Source organism: Urtica dioica, chromosome 3, assembly GCF_054948205.1.
Source record: "Urtica dioica subsp. dioica isolate 48M chromosome 3, U.dioica_male_clone48M_v1_H2, whole genome shotgun sequence".
NCBI classification, from domain to species: Eukaryota; Viridiplantae; Streptophyta; class Magnoliopsida; order Rosales; family Urticaceae; genus Urtica; species Urtica dioica.
Window position 1 is genome coordinate 44821829 of NC_142758.1, and position 25852 is coordinate 44847680.

General features: G+C 33.7%; 1 protein-coding gene and 1 non-coding gene across 2 annotated transcripts; one reads left to right on the forward strand and one right to left on the reverse strand.

The window, feature by feature from the left end:
• Positions 1-8572: 8572 nt before the first annotated feature.
• On the forward strand, positions 8573-12469 carry LOC149403062 (Cyclophilin-like peptidyl-prolyl cis-trans isomerase family protein). The gene is made up of 8 exons (XM_089609856.1): positions 8573-8793; positions 8908-9021; positions 9141-9289; positions 9745-9817; positions 9905-9994; positions 11696-11735; positions 11890-11972; positions 12070-12469. Exons 1-8 carry the CDS (start codon positions 8656-8658, stop codon positions 12088-12090), a joined length of 708 nt encoding a protein of 235 aa, XP_089465982.1. The 5' UTR covers positions 8573-8655; the 3' UTR covers positions 12091-12469.
• Positions 12470-25472: 13003 nt separating this feature from the next.
• LOC149403063 (small nucleolar RNA R71) lies at positions 25473-25576 on the reverse strand. Its single transcript, XR_016296242.1, has one exon. It is a non-coding gene; the product is annotated as a small nucleolar RNA R71 (small nucleolar RNA).
• Between the last annotated feature and the right edge of the window lie 276 nt (positions 25577-25852).

Consider the following 25852-nt stretch of genomic DNA (forward strand, 5'->3'; position numbering starts at 1 on the left):
GGTGTTATTCTCCTGTATTGATGAGTTTTTTTTTACCTAATTTTAATGGAAAAATCCGTTCTATTAAAAAAAAAAAATAGGAATAATATTTGGGTAAATTGCACAGATAAATCATCAATTAATGTCATCGGAGATAATGCTGTTTGCATAGAAGGGTATTTTTTTCCCCCGCTAAGAATGTATCGACATATATAGGTTAAGTTGACAGATCATAAAAATTTAGAGGTCGTCCCTTTTCTCTTGTTTTGTGCGTGTGGGAAAGATAGAGAGAGATGTTAAATTGAGAGAGAGAGATAGAGGGAGAGTGTCAAATAATAAGCACAAAAAATCTAACTGAAAAGGTCAACAGAAGAGACGTTTCTCTCTCTCTCTCTCTCTCTCTCTCTCTCTCTCTCTCTCTCTCTCTCAATTCTACAAGAACAACGAATATTTATTTTTAATATTTAAAACATTGTTAGGCAAAGGTCACTTTAAAAAAAAAATAAAAAATCTTCGTTCAGAAATTGTTATTATTTTCCGATTTGTGATATTCACGCACACACATGATCATCTACCAGATTATTGCTTCATGTCATCTTCAAGCATATAATATGTATATTTAAAAGGTAGAGCATGAAATCCGTGAATTTCGCCAAACCAAAAACTCAAGGGACCTTCATGAATCATGTTAAGATATTAAGGAAAAAAAAAACACTAAAATAATAATTTCTTTTATTGAATTTATATTAAACAAAAACATAAAAAATAGCCCCTAGAGTACACTTCTAGTTAGACAAAAAACATTATTGTCCATTCAAAGCTTGGAAGAAGATATAGTCTTTACCAGCCATATATATTATCAGATTATGTTTAGTTAGAATTAAGATAAGTTGTACACAACGTAAGATCAATATATGTGATAATTTGTTTCGATGTAATAGGTGGATAAATATATAGCAATGAGTCAAAATAAATGACGCGGAGAATGATAATTCAGTTCAGTGTAACGTCACCTACTTTATGAGGCAGTGTGTCAAGTGAAAAAGAAATTCACTATATGAAAATTATTTAATAGTACAACTATAGACTTACCCCACTTCAAGACCCATTTCCTATTACTACCTATGAATTTCAACTCAGTATCCTCCTATTCTCAAACACTCTCTCAAGTATTTGGTAATCTTCAATAATGTCAATACTCGTGAATAACCAATCACGAAATTGGAAAAATCCAAACAACTCTCTAACACTGAATAGAGATCCAAAATAGTGTCTAGAGAATCACACCACATAATTAATTTCTCAGTCAACCAATCTTGCACGTCTAAGAACTCTAAAAGTGTGAATGAATGCGTCAAGACTACTAAGGGGGGCATACCATCTTTCTTTTATAGTAGTCAACGCCTTTGTCAGTCGAATTAAAGTTTTCTTACCCATTCATGCGGAGAAAATATATGAAGAAGGTCTCCCACGAATCATTCTAGCGAAACAAAACACTGCCCAGAAATATAGTTCTGCACATAGTCGCCAAGATGTCTCAACATATCTTGGAGCATGTTACAATACATCTTGCCAAACAAACTTACACTAAAAACAATAAGTCAACAACATACGTAACAACATATTATATGACATAAATTTAGTACCAACCCGAAGCATAAAGCCAGTTAGATAAAGAATATGTGCTTCAAAATTTATAATCATAGTGTTGGAGAAAATGTTATTAAAGAGTGTTTAATATCAATTTTTTGGTTGATTTGTAGTAAATATTTGAATGGGCTTTGGTTATTAAATTTGAAATTTTTAGCAGAATATCAATACCGTAAAGAGGGGTGTAAGATCAATCATTTATTTACAAAAAAGCGCTAAAATGATAAGAAACTGAGGCACAACGTGTTTTGAAAAAACATCACAAAGTTGTGCAGAAAAATGAATGTGTTGTGAATGATAATAAATATTCAAAAATACCATGTTGAAATAAATGTTGATTTTGTAGTACATATATAAACTTTTTCTTGCATAAGGGAGTGAGGCCCCCAAGATTAACCCAATTTTGTAGAGGGGTTATTATACACACAATTCCATATCCACTACAAGTTTTAAAAACTAGGAGATTAAATGGGTGAGTACTAAAATTTTGACATGGTGAAACGAATGGCCATTAACGTGTACTCATGAGCCATTATAGTGCAACGGTTTTGTTTAAAGTCGTTTAGGACCGTGCCTATAAAAAGCAACGGGCATCTCTCATTCGAATACGCACTGAAACCATTAGTTGCTTTTCTCTCTTCCTATAGAAAAATGATTTTCTTGTAGTCCGGTGGAAGAATCTGGTGCAGATCCTGTTCCCCGAACTCGAGCCGCATGGTGCATAGCTCGTCTTGTTTGTCGTTATATCATGGAAAGTAGTTGTGTGTTAGTCTATTACCCATATAAGAGCAATATCACTCTAAAGAAATTATCGAATAATCTTCGGCGTTTATTTTTCGTCTTCGTTGTATAATGGTTAAGGTTGATTTGATTTTTTTTTATAATTTATTTCTTATATTGTAATAGCTTTTCTATATTATTTTATATTGTTTTATGTTATTATTTTTTAAAATTTTATTTAATTTTGCAAATTATCTTTATTCCAACACACTTTCTTAAAAAGGATCAAATAGCGGGAGTGAAAATTGTGTACCGTTAACCCGGTTTTTCTAATAAAAAATATAAAAATAATATCTCGAGTCTAAATATCAATTATAAACTTCAAATTCAAAGTTATAATAGTTTTTATATTGAAAATACTAGAGCAAATGAGTTAAAATATATAATTGCAACACGCATGTCAACAAATTAGTTAAATTGTTTAAATTTTAACGGGCCTGATTAACATAACATATCATGTATTCCACCTTTTTTAATTATTTTTTAGTTTCATAAATGGGCTACTCAAAGGAATATATTGATTAAAATCAAAATGCTTAGATTACAAGAATAGCTCAAAGAAGATGAAAAGTGGACCACAAACTATCATAAATATAACAAAATAACATGTGGATTATCCGACTACGCAATCAACCAGTCATTATCAGATTACTACATGAATCACGAGCGAAAACGCCAGTCTTGGCCTATTAAAGATTGCGGTTATAAGAGTTGTGCCGAACTGAGCGTATTGTCTTTTGAGTGTTAACATGTTCTACTCGTTAATTCATTTTGAACGAATATCATCCAACTCATTAATGTTATTTCTAAACGACACGGTTTGAGTTGTTGTTTTTTTTTAGTAAATTAGGTATAAATTATATAAATATAAGGTTTTTTTTAACCTGAATTACGTTAATTATTTTGAATCAATTTATATTTTATCCATTTAAACTTTAGACCACTTGCAAGTGTATATAGCATCTATATTACTTGATACTTATTTATATTGTTATCAAATAAGCTACTTGAACGTGTGAGTTTTATTTTAGCCAACGGTTCATTTTTTTTAAATAGCCATCCTGCTGATGTGTGAGGTTTTTTTTTTTTTTTTTTAATATTTTTATTAGTTAGCTAAATAAAATGTTTGAAATTAAAAATAACTTATTTATTAGTAAATCTCCCTCATTAATAGGATCTAACATTTTCTATCCTCTCTCATTGTTTTTCGAATCTCTCTCTCTCTCTCTCTATAAAATCGCTCTCTGATGCAGTATTGGAACACGAAGTCGGAATTTCACTAATTAGTATAGATTTTTTTTAGTGGAAACATGCCAACAAAACGGTGTTTTTTCATTTTATTCGATTTAGGGTTTGGAAAATTAGGGCTTGATTTCTTTGTTGTTTTATGTGGATTGTTTGATGTAGACACACAACAGAAGAACGGGACTAGGGTTAGGGCTTGAAGATCGGCGCGAAGATCATCAACAACGATTCTAATTTTTTTTTTCCAAATCTTGTTAAGTTAATATTTGATAATAACCGTTAATAAGTAACTGATATTTATGATTTTCTACATTTGTTTTTCAAACTACACAGTTAATAATCGTTGATACTTGTTCATGAATTTATTGGTTTATGTTTTTCGAAATTTTATAAAAAATATGCAGCTAATATTTGTTAATAACTGTGAATAGTTTGGTGTCTTTATCTTCTTCGGCGGGAATGTTTTTTCTTCTCGATTTGTTTGTTTGTTTGTTTTTTTTTTAATGAAGAGTGACGATTTTTTTTGTTTATTTTTTTGTTATGATGATTTTTAATGAAAAAGTTACTAAATTTGTGAGATTCTAATTATTATGCCTTTTAGAAAAAATTCTGAAAATAAATTAAGAATATTTATGTAAAGTACTAACATGTTTTGGCCAATTACCATAAATTAATCAAATTATGACTACCTTTGTAAAACCTATATTTTAATTTAGTTAGATTTCTACGGTGCTCGTTATATATTGATTTAATAGGCAGCGTTTCACCTGAGTTTTATTTTTAGAATATCTCTCTCACATACGTCACACAAATATAAAACACCACACAACTCTACAAGGCGTTGATTCTATGTCAACAAGTGGATCGAGCATCAACTTTTGGTTCCACATGACGTGGCACCGCGTTGGATATGATTCAAAACACTTGGGAATTTTGTATGGCATATATAGATAAATGAATATATCGATATGCCATATACACGCACATATCGTTATATGAAGTGTGCTTTGCGAATATTGCATTTTAACCGCTCCCTCTTTTCCTTGTGCTGGCTTATTCATTATTAGGAATTTCGTATTTTCTATATATTATGCGTGTGTATACCCACACATGAGAATATATCCAAATTGAAAGAATCCTCAAGTGGGGGCGTGATACTACTATGTTTCGATTTTTTTGTCACTATATTTATTTATCTACACTTCATTACATTTACATGAAATTTCAGCAACAAAAAAAAAAGTTGAAAATCAAATCCATATCCTCGGCATGAATATGTTAGTTTCTTGAATTATTGGGAAAATGATATAATAAGAATACATGGCTTTTGTTTATCACAAAACACATGAATATGTAATATGAATTAATATTTAGCATATTTATACGTTAGTGTTTTAATACTCGAACGACGTTCACAGTCATTTCAAAATTCAAACTGCCAAACAGACTACTTCAAAAGTTAATATAAAAGATAACTTAAACATTATTTTATTGAGCACATATATTGCATTTTCCGTGACTTTATAGTTAATACAAAATTATTAATTAATTAAAAATAAAGAAACAAAAATAGAGACGACGAACAAACTTATCAGTTGCGTATGTACATAAAAAGAGCACCGGTTTTTTGCGAGAGGTTTCACACTTTCATGGGTAATTAATGTAATTAATGGATATTATTGTGCAATTGCCAAAAACTTTACGTGCATGAAATGTCATCCAATATTCTCTCTCTGCCTCATTGTTTCACAAATAGTGGGGCATCTAATGCACTTTATTGTCCCAGATTTATAGTTTTTTATTATTATTATAATATACCAATAATAACCATAATATTATTGAAGTACTTGTAGTTGTAGATATCTGAATTTGCAATATATCTAGAAGGTGAGAATATCAAATATGTCTGTGTGCTATTTTCTTTTCTTTTTTCTTTTCTCTCCGGTTAGAATCATCTACTGAATTTTTTTCAGTAGCTTTAAAGTTTAAAGTCTATCTCCTTCTTTTTTTTGGCAAGAAAAAATAATTATAAACACGTGACCAATATTTTACGCTTACTTTTCTTTTTTCCAACGCCAAGTTTAAGCATGGCTCTTCTTTTTCATTGACCAATTCAACTCTAGTTTTGTCGTTTAGGAAAGCGCTCTTATTCTCTCTCTTTCATTTGGAGAGAGAGAGAGAGAGAGAGAGAGAGTTTATACTTTATAGTTATACTTTCTTTGAACTCAATTGAGTATTTCAGTTGGATACGTAAGTTTTTTTTTTTTTTTTTTTCGGCGGAAAGGGAAGACTAGTGGACTTTATGGGACGGTTTTTAAAGTTGTGGTTTTGGAGGGATTAGAACTGTTTTCGGAGTGGAAATTCGCTCCTAATTGATGATAAATATATAATATAATAGAGCATTATTATGTATTTATGTGATAGATGATTAAGATTATATGCCTGTCAACTGTAGCCAACAAAACACTCGTCATCATTATTCAAAGTTCAATTTAGGCATGCTTTTGATTTTCTTTTTTCTCTCCAAATTGATCACATATGTTTATAATGGAAATGTATTTCATTTGTTCTGGATTTGTTCCAATATTGATATCATTTCCCACGTATATTCTTCTCTTCCAACCATAAATCTGAGCATTTGTCGGATAATATAAATATGAAAATTATTATAACTACTTTGGACGTATGAGACGTACCCATATTAGTTGGCATAAATTAATCATAATAAACGGATTTATTAGGTACATAAAAATCTTCTAAGAATGCAATGAAATTAATAGTATGACTTTTTTTTTTGTACGCAAAATTCTAACAAAAAAACTGTAGCTGGGAACTATATGTAACGAGTGGAACCCATTATAAAGAATGAACATGGTTCTATCTTTTTTTGGAATATTTCGGTTTTGATTAAAGAGTGCGATTATTTTGATTTAAAAGAGGGTTCCATTTCCGTGCAATGTATACGAATAATAAAATAATAAAGCACAGATTCATATTCACTCAGTAAAAAAAGAAAAATATTGCTTTAGTTTTCTGGAAAATACGGAACATATGCCTACCTAGAAAAATTCCAAATCAAGAAGGAAAAAAAAATGCTTTAGTCATTCTAGAAAGTTCACATTTATAATACTGCAAGCAAAATATCCGTGTGTTTCTGCGATTTGGTTGATATATTTTTATTGTCTTCTATAAAGTATCTAACATAAATGAAAATGAAAAAAATACAAAAAATATTTTCGTCACTGTAATAATAAATAGTGATTTTATATTTTACTTTCTAAGATAGTTCTATACGATCGATAAAAAATAGCATAAATATAAATTCAAAAATTACAAAAGTTATTTTCGTCTTTACACTATAGAATGAATAATGAATTGTTTCTATATGAATAGTAAATCCTAGCTCTCTTTTATTATAATAATAATAATAATGATGATGATGATGAACAAAAAAAAAAAATACAGTTACTATTTTTATTTCGTATATAATGCATGGTGAGTTGGTTTAATTAACCTCTTTTTAATATTTTTTTTCGCTGGTAATAAATTATATGATTACGATCTACAAAACTATATCGAAATCCACTTTAGAATCATAAGATAATGTTTAATACTTGACGATTGTCTATTATGTAACAACAGTCGATGGTGATATAACATGCTGAAAGATAAATAATACTTATTATGATTGAAAAGTTCGATGTTGATACATTTTGAAAAAAAAGAACGAAAACTGTTCTTGCCCTATATTGCTAGTTGCTTCTATAGCTTGTGAATTATTCTAACTTTACCATTAGTCATTCGTGGACTTCCTAGTGCCTTTTTTTTTCTTGTCGATCACATAATAAATAAAAAAAAACAATAAAAATCTATCTGAAAAAATTATAGAATTTATGCTTGGTCTCGAGTCTCTTTGGCTATGAATTTAAGTGTCAATATTGAACATCATCGTGAATAAATTTGTTTCTACGATGTCAAATTTGCGCGCCAAAGGTAATAGAGTTATATTTTTTGTATAAAGAAGATTTCTTAACATAGAATTTTACCATTTTCAGTATTACATTCATACGCTCAAATACGTTCATGCAAAAAGTTAAAAAAAAAAAAAAACCCCTCAAATATGTATAAATAGTGTGTGACAAAGGTATACTGAAACATGGACTTGGGCCTAACAAAGCTATGTGAAGTGCGTGATTGACGAAGTAATTATGCAAAACGACATATTTATTGTTACTTCGTCAAAAATTCATTCAATTTCATATTCTAGATCAAAATAAATAGATACCTAATCTATCATAATATATTGTATATTATAAATACCTATTGCATAGAATATTTGACTTATAAAATAAAATTAAGAAGTATTTGTAGAAGGTTTTGAATTTGACATATATTGGGAATTAGTATTTTTTTAAATGTGTAACTCTCCAGTGGATAAATTACACAATAGTGTTTTTAAAGTGGTTAAAATAATGATATTTTTATCCTTTAAAATTATAGTTTTTCGAATTATAAATAATAAACAATTATTTGAGGTTATTTTACTTATAAATTAAACTGTAAATAATAAGCAAAGTTAAATAAAACCCAAACCAGTAAAAGAGCGATTAATAACAAAAAAAATAATTCTTCAAAATTTGAAAACCACTATTTTCACAATAAAAATAATAGATACGCTATTCTTGTTATTATAGTCGAAAAAAAAAAATACTATCAACTTAATTTTGATATGATTATGACTAGACCCTGTTTAGGCCCACATACAGTTGACCAAGCGCATTAAGAAATTGGGACACAGTTGACTAGCTCAATAAGATCAAAGCCCATGATTAGGCCCATATCTGTAAGTTACTATATCCCAAATAAGATCGAAACCCATGATTAAGCCCATAATTGTAATTTGCAAACTAAATTGAAATCGAGCTATAGTTACAGTTGACCCGTTTGCACAGTTTAACCAAAGACTAAAGAGCGCCAAAAAGAAAAAAGAAAAAGAAAAAAATGAACAGAAAAATGTCGAAGACGACGAAGATCGATCCTCTCGCAATCGTCTTCAATCTCTGTCTACTTCTCTTCTTCAAGGTCGTCCATGTCCGCTCTCAAGATTCCCTGCTTGGATCCGAACGTGTCGTTTTCCAGGTCATCTATATTTTCGTCATCAGTCTCAGCGATCTCGTTTCGATTTCCATTTCGCGATCCTCGAAGTTTTTTTTTTTTTAAAGATTTTTAATTGATCGAATTGAGTTAATTTAGACAGAGCACGGTGACATCGAATTCGGATTCTATCGGAGCGTGGCTCCAATAACTGTTGACCACATTTTCAAGCTCGTCCGACTCGGCGGTTACAATACCAATCACTTCTTTAGAGTAAATCAACGTCTTTGTTGAAATTATGGTTTTTGTGATTTAAAATGTGAACTCTTTATCATTTTTGTTCTTTTCTCTCTCTCTCTCTCTCTCTCTCTCTCTCTTTCGTTGTTGACCAGGTTGACAAGGGTTTTGTTGCCCAAGTAGCTGACGTGGCAAGCGGAAGATCCGCTCCGATGAACGCAGAGCAGAGATTGGAAGCTGAGAAGTCAGTCGTGGGTGAGTTTAGCGAGGTTAAGCATGTCAGAGGTATTCTTTCCATGGGAAGGTACTAATAATTGATATTTAGATGTGTTTGTTAGTAGAGTCCAAACATGAGTCAAGTCATTACACTCAATTGCTTACAGGGAAGTTTTTCTTTGAGGGGGATTTTGTGTACAGTGCTTTTGAAAGTAGAAGAATGTTCTTTCATTTTAAGGGATGTTTAAGATTTTCGGTAGATTTTTTCCTTCTTAAAGTGCAGTTTTGATTTTACATTGAGTGTATGTTTAGGTAGATTTGACTCGAACGCTTCTACAATTGATATTAAAACGTAATGTATACTGAAGAGGCTGAGAATGTCAGATATGTTTCAATGCCGTTTTAACTTTTCTCTATACGTAAAGTCTGTGGCACGCGTTTCTTCGGTGTTGTCGTTTTTTCGTTCATGTACTTGTGTCTTCTCTTGGTATTATTTCTCTATTGTGCTCGCTCACTCGTTTTTTTGTTTTTTTGTTTGAGTAGATATGATGATCCAAACAGCGCCCAATCTTCCTTTTCGATCCTTCTCGGTGACGCTCCTCATCTCGATGGAAAGGTATAAAGATTGATGTTTCTAATTGGTTAGTGGAGAAAGGATTTGGTGCAGTTTCTTGTAAGTAATGAGATTCTGATTCCCTTACAGTATGCTGTATTTGGGAAGCTTACCAAAGGCGACGAGACATTGAAAAAGATGGAGGAACTACCAACTCGTAAAGAGGGAATGTTTGTGATGGTAAGCTGTTCTGGTTTTGTTATCTGTTATATCTGATCCTAGAAGTCTTATTGGCGAGTATGATTTTTGAACTAAGGATGTAGAAATTATTATCAACCCCAAACTATAAGAGTTTGACCTTTGGAATAGTTATCTAACCATCTATCTAACAGTTTAAACGAATGCCTTCAAATTAATATTTAATTCTGGTCAATTGAGTCTCGAAACCAATTATTGGCTATACCAGTAAGATTAACATGTGATTAGTACAAGACTAGTTAGTAGATTTTATTTTATGTGTTTTTATTATAATTTACTAAAATATCATGCCTATCCAGTATCGGCTGTAAAGAAATCAGCAATTAAATTACTGCTAATAATAATTAGCTTGGTTATTAAATCGACCAAAACTATTGTTTTGGGGTCTAAGTGCAACCTCGAAAATCTCTATACCATTGCTGAAACATTGCAAAGGCTCTAGGCAATTCCTTTATTCTAAGTATCTTCAAGATTCGAACCCTTGTTGCGGACCGCTGCGTATTCAAGCTAGAGGATGGAATAACCTCGTCGAGTTTTGTCAATTTTCCATATGGTAAGCCGAGCAACCTGTTAATGCTCTGCTGTTCGATCCAGGGCCAGATCATGTGATCGCGCGTAGCTAAAATGGGGATCGAATCCTTGACTTATAGCCTTGTCCTTGTTGGAGAAGAGATTTTTCAAACTCTCCTGTCACCTGAGAAAAGAGAATCAAGGCTTGAGTTACCGGGGTAACTGGTGGGTTACCGCGCGGTTTACCGCTTACCGACAGATCCCGGTAGTGAAACGTACAAAACCGTGAAATATCGGGTAAAACTGGGGTTTACCGCGCCGGTATCGGTAGAGAATCCCGTGATGTAAAAAACCGGCCCGACTCAGTTAAGAACTTCATAAAAACCGGGGTTTACCGCAATTATATATAAAAATATAAATAAAATAAATTTAAATAAAAAATAAAAATTATAAAAACTTATATAATATTTATTTATTATGGAAAAACTATCGGTTTCTTTCCCGGAAAACCCACGGTAAACCCTTACGGTAAATGGTATACCCACAAAATCTGAGTCCCGGCCCGATAACAGTAAATGGTATCTCAAACCTTGAAGAGAATAACCCTAGCTATTGAGGGTATACCCAGATGCGCTCTCTGACGCCCATTTCAATATGTTTAATGTGGGCTCGTTCGTTGGGGCCGAGACCTGAACCTCGATGTCTGGGCCCTTTGAAATGATTTCTTTTAGCTTAGTACGGAGTAACCAGCTTGATCTATGAACTTGGGCCTTGTTTTGGTCTTTGACTTGGATGATGGGGTCAAGACTTAATTTGTTCCTCGACTTTGGTTGATCGATCGCTACCCTCCATCATACACTTCCAATAATATTATAAGTTCAACATTAGACCATTTCTGAAAATGGAAAAATTCTGTCACTGATGTATATGATAAACTAATTCAGCAGCTCAATTCTCTAATGAACCGTAATGCCCCACGTTCATGATCTATTCGTATGAAGAAAAAAAAGTGGTAGCAATAAGAGTTTAACAGCTTTAAGCACTCCTGAACAGTGTTTGCTTTATGGTTCTAATATTTCATGTTCTCTCCGATATTTATATTGGTATTGATTTATTTTTATATTACTGGTCCTGCATTCCAATCTTCAAATAACCGCCCTTGTATTTTCTCAGCCGAAGGAGCGTGTGACGATTCTGTCGTCATATTATTATGGTAAGAACAACAATTTCTCCGCTCTTGATTCATATCTGTTTCCATTTTACATTTTTACGTTCACAATAGTCATACATAGTATTTTACAGAATGATAGTTCATGAACATTATTGCGTTGATCATAATTATTTATACATTCTCTTATTGTGTGTAGATACAGAGATCGAAAATTGCCAATTCGACAGATTACATTTAAAGCGAAGGCTAGCTGCATCGGTGGTGGAAATTGAAAAACAGGTGGTTTGAGATAGTATTTTTGTTAACATGTAAAGATCTTCACTATGAACCATACTGATTTTTATTTTTGTACATATATATTTGCTGTTTGCTGCAGAGAATGAAATGCTTTCCATGATAAGCTACATATAAAATGATTGGGCGTCTCAGATGTTTTTGCTGGTTAGGTAGAGCTTGGTATGCTTACATTATATTAGTATAAATTTGCTGGTTAAATATAATACGCTACGTACTATAAAATAATTATTTATATTTATTTTCGATGTGGGGATTGCTAACACGGCCTCTTATGATAGTTGCTCTTTTGAATTTATATATCTCGGGTCTGAATATATTTAGACCAGGTGCTTGAGTTTTTGAGCTACGTTACTTTTTTATTTTCAGTTATTTTTTTTAGAACAAGCTATGATACATTCTCTCTAAATCATGAAGAAAAATAACTCATGAACTTATAGGTGTTTATGTATTTATATAACATTTTTGATGTGTTCTGTCAATGTTTTGGGTTGAGTTGACTTTTACTTTAAAACCCATTTGCTACTGATGAGTTGGGTTGCTTGAAAGCAATCAGATTCGGCCGACTCGGTCTGCAGATTGTTGTCTCTGGCAAACCGATGATGGTACGATTAGAGTATGGAGTTTCAGAACGACTCGATCTCCGTTCCGTGTGGTTTAAGCCTTAAGAGGCACATTGTCAGATGTCATCGAAAGAGTCTGAGCATGAGCTCAAGATCAAGTTCCTCCAAATATCTGGTGCTCGGTCGCAGTAAAAAATGGTGTGAAAATCGTTCTTCTTTTGAGCGTGTCGTTGGAGGACTCTATATCTTCTTCCACCGTCTCAAGGTTAGGCCTGTCAACGAAGTTGAGGGACCTCTCTTGTTATCTCTTATGGCGAGCTTGTACTCCGATTGCAGAGTGTAAATTCCATTCTCTTCATGGTTCCAAACAAGTTTGTCGAGCTCGAGTTAGAGCCTTAAAAGCTGGATTATTGGGCCTAAAGAAGTCGTGACAGATGTATCAGCGTTAAAGACGGGTTTGGAATTGGTAGTTGAGCAAAAAATAGTCCATGTTTAGCACCTTCACAAACGGTGAAAATGACTTCCAATATTTTCTTTTCAAACTTAATCCCTCATTTAACTCTTTTACTATTTATTTTAGAGAAATTGCCCCATTTACCACCAATTTCATAACATTTTTCCACTTTCCACCAAAAGACTAATTTTTCTCAAAATGTCACCGAGATGTCAATATTGTTGACATCTCATAGTGCAGGGCAAAAATAGATGTCAACATTGTTGACATCGATGGTGGCATTTTGGGAAAAATTAGTCTTTTGATGGAAAGTGGGAAAATGTTATGAAATTGGTGGCAAATGAGACAATTTTTCTTTATTTTATAGTGCTTTCTTCGTTAACTAAAGTTTTTTTGACATTATTTTTTGTGTTTACAGTTTTATTTAAAATAACGAGAAAAACATTGAAAATTGAAAATGAAGAGATATTTATGAAAAGCTTATAAAATTAGGTATTTAAGAAATTAGAATGTTTAAACGAGACAATTATGCGACTATCTCGCAGATTTACAGTGGAAATTAGACTCGTTGCAGATGTTTGCTATTTTGAAAGGGGAAATTACAAAACTGACTATATTTAAGTGGAGAAAATGGCGGCATATATCACCAAACTCTTACACTAGTTGGCAGTTCAGTCCTCATTTTTTTACGGCATGAATCACCAAGTTATGAATATTGTTGCACCGTTATTCCGTAAAAATAAGCAACGGCTCAGATTAAATGTAGCCCTAATGTGAACGTTAAATTGAGAGAAAACTTATATATATATATATATATATATATATATATATATATATATATCAGTTAAAACAAAGAAATAAATAATGAAATAAAACAAATAGATAACTAAACAAATAGAAAAAATAAATTACTAAAATTAAATCGAAATCCCTAAAATCAAATCAAAATCCCTAAACCAAACAGTGAAAGCGCAAAGAATCCAGAATGCGAATCAAAGATGGATGAAGATTTCGAATTCGAAGAGGAAGAGTTTGGTAACGGGATCAGTGACGACGAAAGAGGATGCAGAGGAGTTACGAACACAGAACACGAATCACCCTGAGCAATGGCGGTCGGCTGTGAGTGAAGTGTGTAGCGACGTCGATAGTAAAAATGAAGAGTTTGATGGGTTTCGGTCTGAGAGCGACCTTGAAAGCATCCACATCGACGACGACAACCAGCCAAGGAAGAATGAGTATAACTCGCAATCGAACCTAACCGATTTCAAGTTCAAGTATGTATTTCCCCTCGATTAGCCGTCTGAGATGTGTTTTACGAGAGAAGTTCATCAAGGTCGATAGGGAATTCAAGTATATAAGAAAGGATCAAACTAGGGTTTAAGTAAAATGTAAATGCAAAAGGTGCAAATGGTTGTTGTATGCCAGAAGTCTGATAACAAGTCTCTTCGAATTAACACATTGATTGATGAGCACGACTGTGGCATCGTCTTTGATAATAAACTCATTACAAGTTCTTGGCTAGCCCATCACTTCACTATCAAACCTTTAAAGAACTAACCTGTGCAGCAAAGTTCACCAACATGTGCAAAGACAAGTTCTACCGAGCCATAAAAAGGCAAGACTAGCCTTAGAAGGATTTGTAAAAGAAAAATATGCAATACTGGAAGACTAGTGGAAGCAGTTGATGGCAACAAATCCCGGGTCAACAACTCTACTGAAAACAAGTTTGGTGAATGGCAAAAGAGTATTTGAACGGGTCTACATTTGTTTGGCTGCTTTCAAGGAGGGATTTAATAAAGGTTGTAGACCTTTGCTTGTATTTGATGGTTGTTTTTTTAAAAGGCTATTGTAAAGGGATGTTATTGGCCGTTGTGGGTGTAGATCCTAACAATTCTCTATATCCGGTAGCATATGCAGTAGTTGAGAAGGAGAACACTAAGACTTGGACCTGGTTCGTGAAATTTCTGACTGAAGATTTGGGCATACATAATTCTACTGGTTTCACTATGATAAGTGATAGACAAAAGGGCTTAGAGAGAGTTGTGTCAGATGTATTCCCTGGTGCTGCAGTCAGGTTCTGTGTTAGACATTTGCACGATAACTTCAAGAAGGAGCATATCGGATTAGAGTCGAAGCAAATGTTATGGTCATGTGCTAAAGTAATTACAGAGGCCTTGTTCAAACAGAGAATGAGTGAGCTTAAAGATGTGGACGGGAAGGCATATGAGTGGTTTTTGCAGAAGGATCCGAGACAGTGGAGTAAATCATATTTCAGAACTTTTGTGAAATGTGATACGCTTCTCAACAATCTACATGAAAGTTTTAACTCCTCTATACTACCAGCAAGAGAAAAACCAATTATCACGTTGCTAGAGGAAATTAGATTCTGGCTTATGACCAAATTTGCTAAAAAGAGGACAACGGCTCAAAAATGGATTCATCTAGTTGGCTTCTGGATCATTAAACTCCTTGAGAATTGCAAGAATGTGGCAAAGCACTGTCAAGCGACTTTTGCTAGGAATGCAAGGTATTAGGTAATGTTTCTTGGTTCTGAAAAATTTGTGGTGGATTTGAGAGCAAGATCGTGCACATGTACGAGTTTTAACTTAACAGGCCTCCCATGTGGACATGCCTTAGCGTGTATTTGGGAGTCTGGATTAGACGTCATTAATTTTGTTGATGATTGATATAAACACAAGGCTTATTTTGCTGCATACAATGGTGTCATTGAACCAATGACAAGTTCAGATTAATGGTCTGAACCTGGATTGAACCCGATTCTGCCACCACTTGGCATTATTCTACCTGGACGACCTTAGAAGAAGTGGGCTAAAAGCTATGATAAACCAGCTCCTGGCTTTCCTTATCCAGATCATGCCACAAAATTGTCAAGGAAGAGTCAACGTAATCATTGTAGCAGATGTGGCCAAGAAGGACATCATCGAAACAAATGCTCTAACCCAACTTCTGTGAGGTATTTAATCTTTCTAATTTAATTTTCTAGTTGCAGTTATATGTTTTTTTTACTTCTAAGAATTGTTTGTTATGGTTGTTGACAGATATGAGCCACAAAGGAAAAAAAGAGGCAGACCTGCCAAGTTTCATTCAACCCCAGAGACAATTAAAAGAAGAGAGAGACGGAATAAACAGCTTCAAAAATTAAAGGACACTGCTGCTTCTTCATCTCAGATTAACTATGACACAGTGTTGTTTAGGCCTTAGCATTTTGTGTGTTGTTAAGCTTAGAACTTATTTGTTTTGGCTGTGTAGTTTGACATGATATTTTGTGGACTTTTGACCTTGTTTTAGACGTGTAATTTGATAGGATTTTTTGTATAGTTTTGGAATGTCTTGTTTGTAACATGTTTTGACTGTTTGAATCGAAGAATGAATGAAGATTTAACATGTTTTGAATCATATAATCATTCTGATTTCAACATGTTTTGGAACCTGTTTTATAACCTGTTTTGACTGTATGAATCACAGAATGAATGAAGATTCAACATGGTTTGAATCACAAAATCAGTCTGATTTCAACATGTTTTTGTAACCAGTTTTGACTGTTTGAATCACAGAATCAAAGAATCAGTACTTTGGAACACAAGAAGTTTTCATTGCATTCTTAAACACAAGGCAGAGCCTAAAAACATTGCAAACCCAAACACAAGGTAGAGCCTCAAACTTAAACCCAACACAACTAAAACTAAGACCACATCAATACAAAGCCCTTTGACAAACATGACTAAAACCTAAAACACATCAGAGCAAATAAAGCACTCATACATCGAAAAACAACTTCAACCAGAGCAACTTGAAGCTTGAAAATTCGACTTCGAAGTGCCGCAATTTCGACTTCTAACGAATTCCTATTCCTGATCAAACCAGGGATAATATGTTTGGACCGGGGACACAATTTTTTGGGTCTTTCCATCTAAAAAACGAGCACCCACCATCTTCCTGAGAACATTATTAGTAGTTACAAACACAAGATTACTAATTTCCAAGAAAAAAAGCTCACCCTTTTCTTCCAGCAAGCATAGAACCTCCGTCCAGGATTCAAGTTGGTCCACGAGTCCCTCGCACCCACAAGATTGACGCAATCACACGTCTATTCCATGGCTGAGAAAACCAATAATTCAAAATCGCGATTTTCAGAGGATTGAAGAAGCAAATTTCAAAGAAAACCAAAAAATTAGCATAATTGATTCAAAATATTAAATGATTTGTTGTTTGGTGCTGAATTAAATCGATAATAAATACACCAAATGATTCAATATACTGGTGGTTGAACGATATTACCACAATTTTGATGCGTGAATTTCCTTCAAAATCTACTGTCGAATCGAGCAATGTTGCAACAGTATTCATAGTTTGGTGATTTATGCCATAAAAAAAGAATGAGGATTGAACTGTAATTAGTGTAAGAGTTTGGTGATTTATGCCGCCATTTTCTCTTTTAAGTGTAACATTTCAAAAATTAAAGGCAACTATTTGTGAGGAGGGGACAAACGTATTTCTCTCTCCCATGTTTCTCTTTCATAGGCTTCTTCATTTTTCTAAACGTATGAAATTACATGTTTAATCTCGACGACCCAAGATAAGGGAGTTGCAATTTGGTGTTAAAAAATAGAAAACCATAAATAAACCATAGGTTAAGCTAAAAACATATCTCAAATCGATTCGGTATGATTTATCAAACATGTCTTAAATGCTAATTTATTTATTTTTAGAGTTTTTAAGTTTAACAATAGAATATTTTAAACATGTCAAAAATTCTAATTTTTAATTATTTAGAAGATTTAAATCTAATTTATAAAATAAAAGAATATTTTAATTTAAATGATTTAAATCGGACAAAACCGGTACAAAACGGTTTTGGCTGGTTTGGTTTTTTTTTTTTTTTTCCTTATCTGATCCCAATTCGGTCTCAACTTTTTCAAACTGTTTAAAACGGCTTGTTGTAGTTTGGGATCGAGACCGGCGGACCAAACCATGCGTACCTCATCTCGAAGCTCCAAGAAAAAGATCTTCTATGCTTCGTCCTTCATAACCCAACAGCTTGTGTCATAGTGCAAGGTCAAGATGGATTAGATGATGTTTACGATGAAGCACAACATCTTCGACATTAAACAAGCTTAGCCTGCACTGTCGAGTTTGACCTCCCAGGCCCGCGATTTCTCTCCGCCTCTGTTAGTGGTTCTCTAAAAAGTCTATTATATATTTCATCAACACTAGCGATGAGTTCTCCGTCGTCATTTATCTCTCCGAAAATCTATTTTTGCACTCAAGATGCTCTTTTAGGCAAGCCAAGTAGTTTTTCCAAGGCTTGGACCTTCGAACTTCCTCGGCACTTTCTTAATAGTTGATGTTTCCATTAATTTTAGTTTTAGAAAAATAAATATCCTGTCTTTCTTTGAATGTTAGGGTTAGGTTAGGTTAAGCTAGTATGTGTAGGGATGGCAATTTCGTGTTCGTGTCGTAATCGTGTCGTGTTAATCGTGTTTGCATAAATAATTGCTAGAACCAAATTCGACCATTTATTAATCGTGTTTGAAATATAGATCCAAATCCGACCGTTTATTTTTTTTACAGATCCATAACCTTTTAAATTAAACCGTTTAATAGTCGTGTTAAATGGGTATTTAATCGTGTTTTAACCGTGTTTAGACATTCGGACTCAATTAAATGCGATATAATAATAAAAAACATATTAGTCATAAGATTAGAATTGTCCTTTTTCTTTTTACACTAACTTCCGATACATCGATACTGAGTCACGTGGCTAACTAATACTTTTGTTTTTCCTTTATTCTTTTCCTATTTTTTCACACAAAAAATTTGGCAAAATATCAAAAAAAAAAGAGGGAAAATAATGAAGGGTAAAAGTAAACAAAATAGGTAGTTGAAATTTTAAGGAGAATATGGAGGGAATGTTATGGAGGGATATCAAATCTAAATATTAGTCTAATTATTTATAGTTTCATGGAGAATATGGAGGGAATTTTATGGAGGGATATCAAATCTAAATATTAGTCTAATGTTATGGAGAATATGGAGGGAATATTATGGAGGGAATGTTTTATTTGGATAAAAATTAGATATTGAATTTGAAAGCAAATGGAGGTAATAAGTCATTTTACTATAATTGAAATCAAATAAAATTGAATACGATATGTTATTATGAGACTATAGTTATTGTGATAGTTAAATTTAAATTGTGATTTCTCGATATGAATTGAATTACAATGAAATCAAATAAAATTGAATATGATACGTTATTATGAGACTATAGTTATTGTGGTTGTGAATTGAAATCAAATAAATTGAATATGATACGTTATTGTGAGATGATAGTTATTGTGATTGTGTATTGAATTGAATTAAAATAAAATAAAATAACATTGAATATGATACGTTATTATGAGATGATAGTTATTATGATTGTGAATTGAATTGAATTAAAATCAAATAAAATTGAATATGATATGTTATTATGAGATGATAATTATTGTGATTGTGAATTGTAATGGTTCGGTATGAATTGAATTGATTTGAAATAAAACAAAATTAAATATGATACGTTATTATGAGACTATAGTTATTGTGACTGTCAATTTTAAATTGTGATTTTTCAATATGAATTGAATTGAAATCCAATAAAATTGAATAAGATAAATTATTATGAGATGATAGTTATTGTGATTGTGAATTGAAATTGTTCGATATAAATTGAATTGAGATAAAATAAAATTGAATATGATACGTTGTTATGAGATAATAGTTATTGTGATAGTCAATTTTAAATTGTTATTTTTCAATATGACTTTAATTGAATTGAAATTCAATAAAATTGAATATGATACATTATTATGAAACTATAGTCATTGTGATTGTGAATCGTGATTGTTCGATATGAATTGAATTAAAACTGAAATAAAATAAAATTGAATTTAATACGTTATTATGATATTATAGTAATCGTGCGGGTCGTAATCGTGTTTCGTGCCGACCATTTAATAATCGTGTTAATCGGTTTTTTATCGTGTTACCGTAATCGTGTCGTTTTAAACCATTATTTAATCGTGTTAGCGTGTTCGATCCAATTAAGAACCGACCCATTTATTAAGATCCAAATCCGCTTTAAATCGTGTCGTAACCGTTTCGTGTTTCGTGTCCGGACCAAATTGCCACCCCTAAGTATGTGTGGACAGTGACAGATTTACTTAGGGTCCACGGGAGTCATATGACCCCTTCATATATATATATATATATATATATATATATATATATATATATATATATATACATTGTTGGTCTATTTTTAATTTAATTATCTTAAAATTTTACAAATTAGCTTGACTTGAGATTGTTTTTTCAAATGAACTCCCCTGATTTTTTTTTTCTTTCTAATTTGCCTACCCCGGAGCTTTTCAAATTGTGTGGGAGTCTTTTGCTAGTCAATTGGGTTGCCAATTGATATATGTGCGTAATTTACACGGGTTCTATTGGAATCTCATATGTCAAATATTCGAATCAATCAATATCCCAAATAATGCTTTTGAGGCATTGGTTTTCCAGTTGGAGGTTGAAAACTATTATATAGTTGATTGTTACTCCTTTTGAGATAAAGAGATGTCTCAACTACTTTAGATCAAGGATCAAAATTTCAGCGATATTAAGCTATATATCGTCGATATTTCGTTTTCTCGAGTGTCTCACTAAAATATTTTACATAATTGTTATCGTTTTCTAATATATCGATTTCATATCGCTATATATCGCCAATAATTGAAAATATCGCGATATTTTGCTTAGTTATAAATAGCAAAATATCATCCAAAAAGAAAAGAAAAAACCGTCCGATCCTTACCAGAAGACATCGACGCCGACTTTCAAGCTCTTATACGATTTCGGCGATATCAAGGGCGAAACCTTCTTCTCCATGTGAAATTACCAATCATAGGACATATTTTATAAACCATCAACGATATAGGTTGATATCTCAGCGTTGAACGAACGGTAAGCTTCAAAGTTAGAGTTTTGATTATTTTGAATTTGTTTTTACTTATTAGATTGATTTCACTCGAGTTTTGTTGATTTTTTTTTTTTTTTTTTTTTTTTTTTTTTTTTTTTTTTTTTTTTTTTTTTTTTACATATTTGAGATTAGGACGTGGTTATCTTTCATATCCCCAACTTTTTGTGAAGTTTCGGGAATGTTTTAATTTTTCGGCAACCCCCCACCGGTGGCCATTTGTTTTTCCGGCAGAGTAAAAAATTTTAAAATCATTATTTATGATTGTGGATTGAAATTGTGATATTGAAATTGAGATTGTTAAATTTTTATTTAGAATATATGATTGTGGATTTGAAATTGTGATATTGAAATTGAGATTACTAAATTGTGATTACGAGATTGCGAATTATAAATTGTGATTGTTATATTTCAAATTGAAAATTATGATTGAGATATTGTGACATGAATTTTTTATTTACAGAAATGATCAACGAAGGGGCAGGAAATTAATTGTACACCCATCCAAGGGAGTGCGGACAAGTTCACGTGCCACTTTTATGATTGGAAAATGAAAGTTGGCGGAATAACTCGAATGAAATACAACTTGGGTGGTATTGATCCCGTAAAAAATGCAAGGCCATGCAAAAAAGTTCTTCCCGTGATTTGAACTGAGATCCGAGATGTGCTTCTAGAAAGCACCTAAAAGAGGCAGAAGAAGAAGAATTATGGTATTAAGGTGGGTCGAAAGTTGACACAGACTCTTGATGATTCAGATGAAGAAGCCGAGGCTGGAAAAGAGTTGTTTAGATAATTAAAAAAGAGCCGTCTAGAAGAAGCCTTAGAAAGATTTGCTAGCCAGTTTGAGGGTCTCGGTGGAGTGCCCTCGGCTCCGTCTCTTTATAGATCTGAGAGTGAGAAGCATAAAAGGATTTCGGAGATGGTGAATCCGGTAAGAAAAAAAAGTAGGCCGTCTAATTAGCAAGTTTTTCATCCACATTAATATTGCGTTCAACAAAGTAAAATCCCATCATTTCAAGAACATAATAGCTGGAGTCGCCGAAGCGTGTTAGAAGTTATTTTTAAATGCTTAAATATATAACTAGTTATGTTATAGAAGTTTAAATATAAATTTGTTCATTATTCTTGTATGGGTCCTGGTGTGCCTATTCTCTCGCCTTATAAGATATCCTCCGTGTACTTACCGATGGAGGTTGAGGACTTCGAGAAGTATGTGGATTCACAACGACCCACGTTGAAACAATATGGATGTACCATTATGTCCGACGGTTGGACCGAGACCATTAAGTAGAGTATTCTCAACATCATGGTATACTCCGCTGGACGTACATTATATTTGAAGTCTATCTATGCTTCGAATAAGACCAAAGGTTTCGCATATATATATGGCGTGCTGAAAGATGTCACAGACAAAATTGGGGTGCACAACATCATGCAAGTTGTCACTGATAACGGCTCGACTTATGTTAAAGATGGGAAAAAGTTGATGAAGAAGTACAAAGTGTATTGGACGCCGTGAACCGCACATTGTATCGACCTCATGTTTGAGGACATCAGAAAACGTCATATTATTGCGAAACCAATTGCGAAAGCTCGTAACATCACAAAGTTCATTTACTGCCCTACTGAGCTTATTTGTCCTGGGAAGACACGATTCGCAACGAACTACTTGGCATGTAGGAGCATACGCAGTAATATAGTCTAGCTGCGAAACATGTTCATATCAAAATCTTGGAAGTGTGTAAGCTCAAGAATTCTGCCGCTGGTAAAGTGTGGAGCAAACGGTGATGGACGCCTCTTTTTGGACTTCCATTTACATGATTTACTCCATTTATGAGCCGATGTACGCAGCTCTACGTTTCGTTGACACAAAAGTTGTTTCCACTCTCAGAATGATGTGCAATGCGTTTGAGTCGATGGTTGCACGTTTGTCACACCTTCAAGAAAAACAATGGGTTGTAGACATTGTGTCTGAAAGGTAGAAAAAGTAGCTAGATCGTCTGTTATATGAAGCACCTCATTGGCTAAATCCAAGGCTTCAATACAACTCCAATGTTGACGTGCATAACGAATATATGCAAATGGTGACTAGAGTCTTCGATAAGCTACATCTACACAAAGAATACACTGATTTGGCAAAGAGATAAGCAATTGTTTGATTTCAAATTTGATATTGAGTACATGCATATTAAATTTTAAGTTTGGAATTGAATACATGTACTGTTTGGAGCAGGTTGTATTTTGTTGCTACAAGCAAAAGTTTCAACTCAGAGATATGGAAGCTGCGAATGATGGCATGGATATGCAAGATCCATATGATATCCTCGAAAGATTGATGGCGACGGTGGGTAACGAAAACCCAAATGAGGAAATCCTTGATTGGATTCGATCAATCCACCTCGATGATGATATTGGTAACCCTAATCCTTAAGTAGCTACCGATGCTCGAAATTTAGGTGTTGATGTTGGCCACGATGGTGGTAGTATTGGTGGTGGTAGTACTGGTGGTGGTAGAACTCACGGGAGTAGTACTTGTGGTGGTAGTTCAGAATATGTGCGTTTATCACTCGGAAAACTCCTATTTTCCGAACTAAAATTAGCGAATCCTTAGGTACTTTTGACTGTTTTGAGTGTGTTTTGATGATTTATAGGTTCAAGGGTGCAAAAGAGAGCATTAAAGTGTCACAAAGTTATTTTGGAGTAAGAGAAGTCAATAGAAGTCAACAAGAAGCTAAAACGGACATTATGAAGATGTTGAAACTGAAGAATCGATTTCCTCGCGCCGCCACAAAAGGCTGAAACAGATGGCGGTTTGGAGTACAGAACCTTCGAGGCGCGACGATTGGTCATTGCGCCGCGATGAACCGCGACCAACTACTAGCGTGACGCGATGACCTGTTCAGCAGAGGAAATTCACGCGTTTTTTACTTAATTTTGAGCCGTTGGATTTGGTTTAAAGGTTTAGATCACTCCAAATCTTGTACTTCGACTTGGAAACCTATATAACACAACTCAGCCTTTTTTTATTTTATTTTTATTTTTTTTATCATGCTTACTTTTTCATCATTGTTTTTGAGAGATTTTACAAAGGAGAGAAGTTGTGCTTGGAATTGACGAATTCCTCAGCTAGAACTCCATTAAATAGTTTTTATTCTATTCTTCATCTTTATTTTCATTCTTGAATTCTTATTTTATTATAATCATGAATTCTTTCTTTCTTACGATTCTTCTTCTTATTCTTTTCATCATTACTTTATGTTTATCTATGATCCTGGAAACCATTAGAGGCTAAGCTTTTAATGAGGTTGCGATGTAGCCGGGTTTAGTTTGATTAGGGAGTTTCATAAGGTTAGATAATACTTTGATCGGTTTGAAATTTGTAATCTTGACTGAAATAGTTCTTCATTGTGTTCTTGTACTTGATCAACATTAGAATAATCATTTAAGAGTGTTTAATTTCTTGAGAAAGAATAAAGACTTGTTTTTGTTTCAGTCAACATATTGTTTCTAGGTTGCTAGACGGCTTAGACCAATTGTGTAATTGCTTGAATTCTTGTGTTTATTGCATGTGATTGCTTAAACATGATTAGAGGTCGAGAGGGTAGATAATCCGACTTTTGCATAGGTTTGCTAGATCACTCGAGAGAAGCTAGTGGATATAAAAGAGAGAGTGAAATTAATTTACATAGAAGTAATTTTAGTTGTTCAAACCCGAAACCCTCGTTCACGTTGTTGCCAAGTGAAATCGTGACCCCTATTTCTCGCTTTTGAAATCTCGTGTTTATTTTTTGTTTTGTTTAATTGTTAATTTAATTTTGCATTTCTCAAATCACACTCCTTAAATCATCTTGGAATCAATTGGCTACAGGTTATTTACAATAGCGTCTATAAATAATCTGTTTTGCTATTTGATTTCTTTACATTGTTTCTCTGTTTTGAAGGTGCATGCGAAGTGACGGGACGTCAAATCTCGTGTTAATCAATCTTGAGATTGAAAAGTTCTGCAAGATGAACCGAAAGCAAGCAAAGGAACGAACAATGAGAGACAACGCAAACAATATGGCTCCCGATGAGCCCAAGGCCCTATTTTAATATGGGTCGACGCTACAGAATCGACAATTGTTCTCCCGGCTCTTGCGAGTAATCAGAATTTCAAAATCAAAACCGGCATAATCTACATGGTCCCAGGGAATCAATTCTCAGGATCACCCGCCGAAGACCCGCAAGATCATCTGACAAACTTTGTCGAGATTTCGAACACATTCAAGCTCCATAACGTGACCGACGAAGCCATTCGCCTCCGCTTTTTCCCATTCTCTCTATGGGACTGAGCCAAGACTTGGCTTAACTCACTCCCTCCGAGCTCTATTACCTCATGGGCAGACTTGCGCATCAAGTTCATCTCAAAATTCTTCCCATTTGAGAAGATGCACAAGAGGCGCAACGAGATCTACTCGGTTACGCAATTTGACGGAGAATCCTTATTTGAAGCATGGACACGCTTCAAGGAGTTAGAGATGAGATGTCCTAATCACGGCATCCAAGGATGGATGATTGTGCAAATCTTCTGTGGCGGCCTTTATCCGTCTTCACGCACCCTAGTCACCACGGCCGCATGAGGGCCGTTCTTTCAGAAGACTGAAGAGGAAGCTTACCACATCCTCGAGGAGCTTGCCTACAATAATGACCAATGCCCTTCCGAGCGACGCATCCTGAAGAACATGCCAATCACCCCCGAGATGGAGTTGATGAACGCTCTTGCGACACAAGTGGCAGACCTCACCAATTCCGTCCAAGGGCAAAAAGCCTCCGTTCA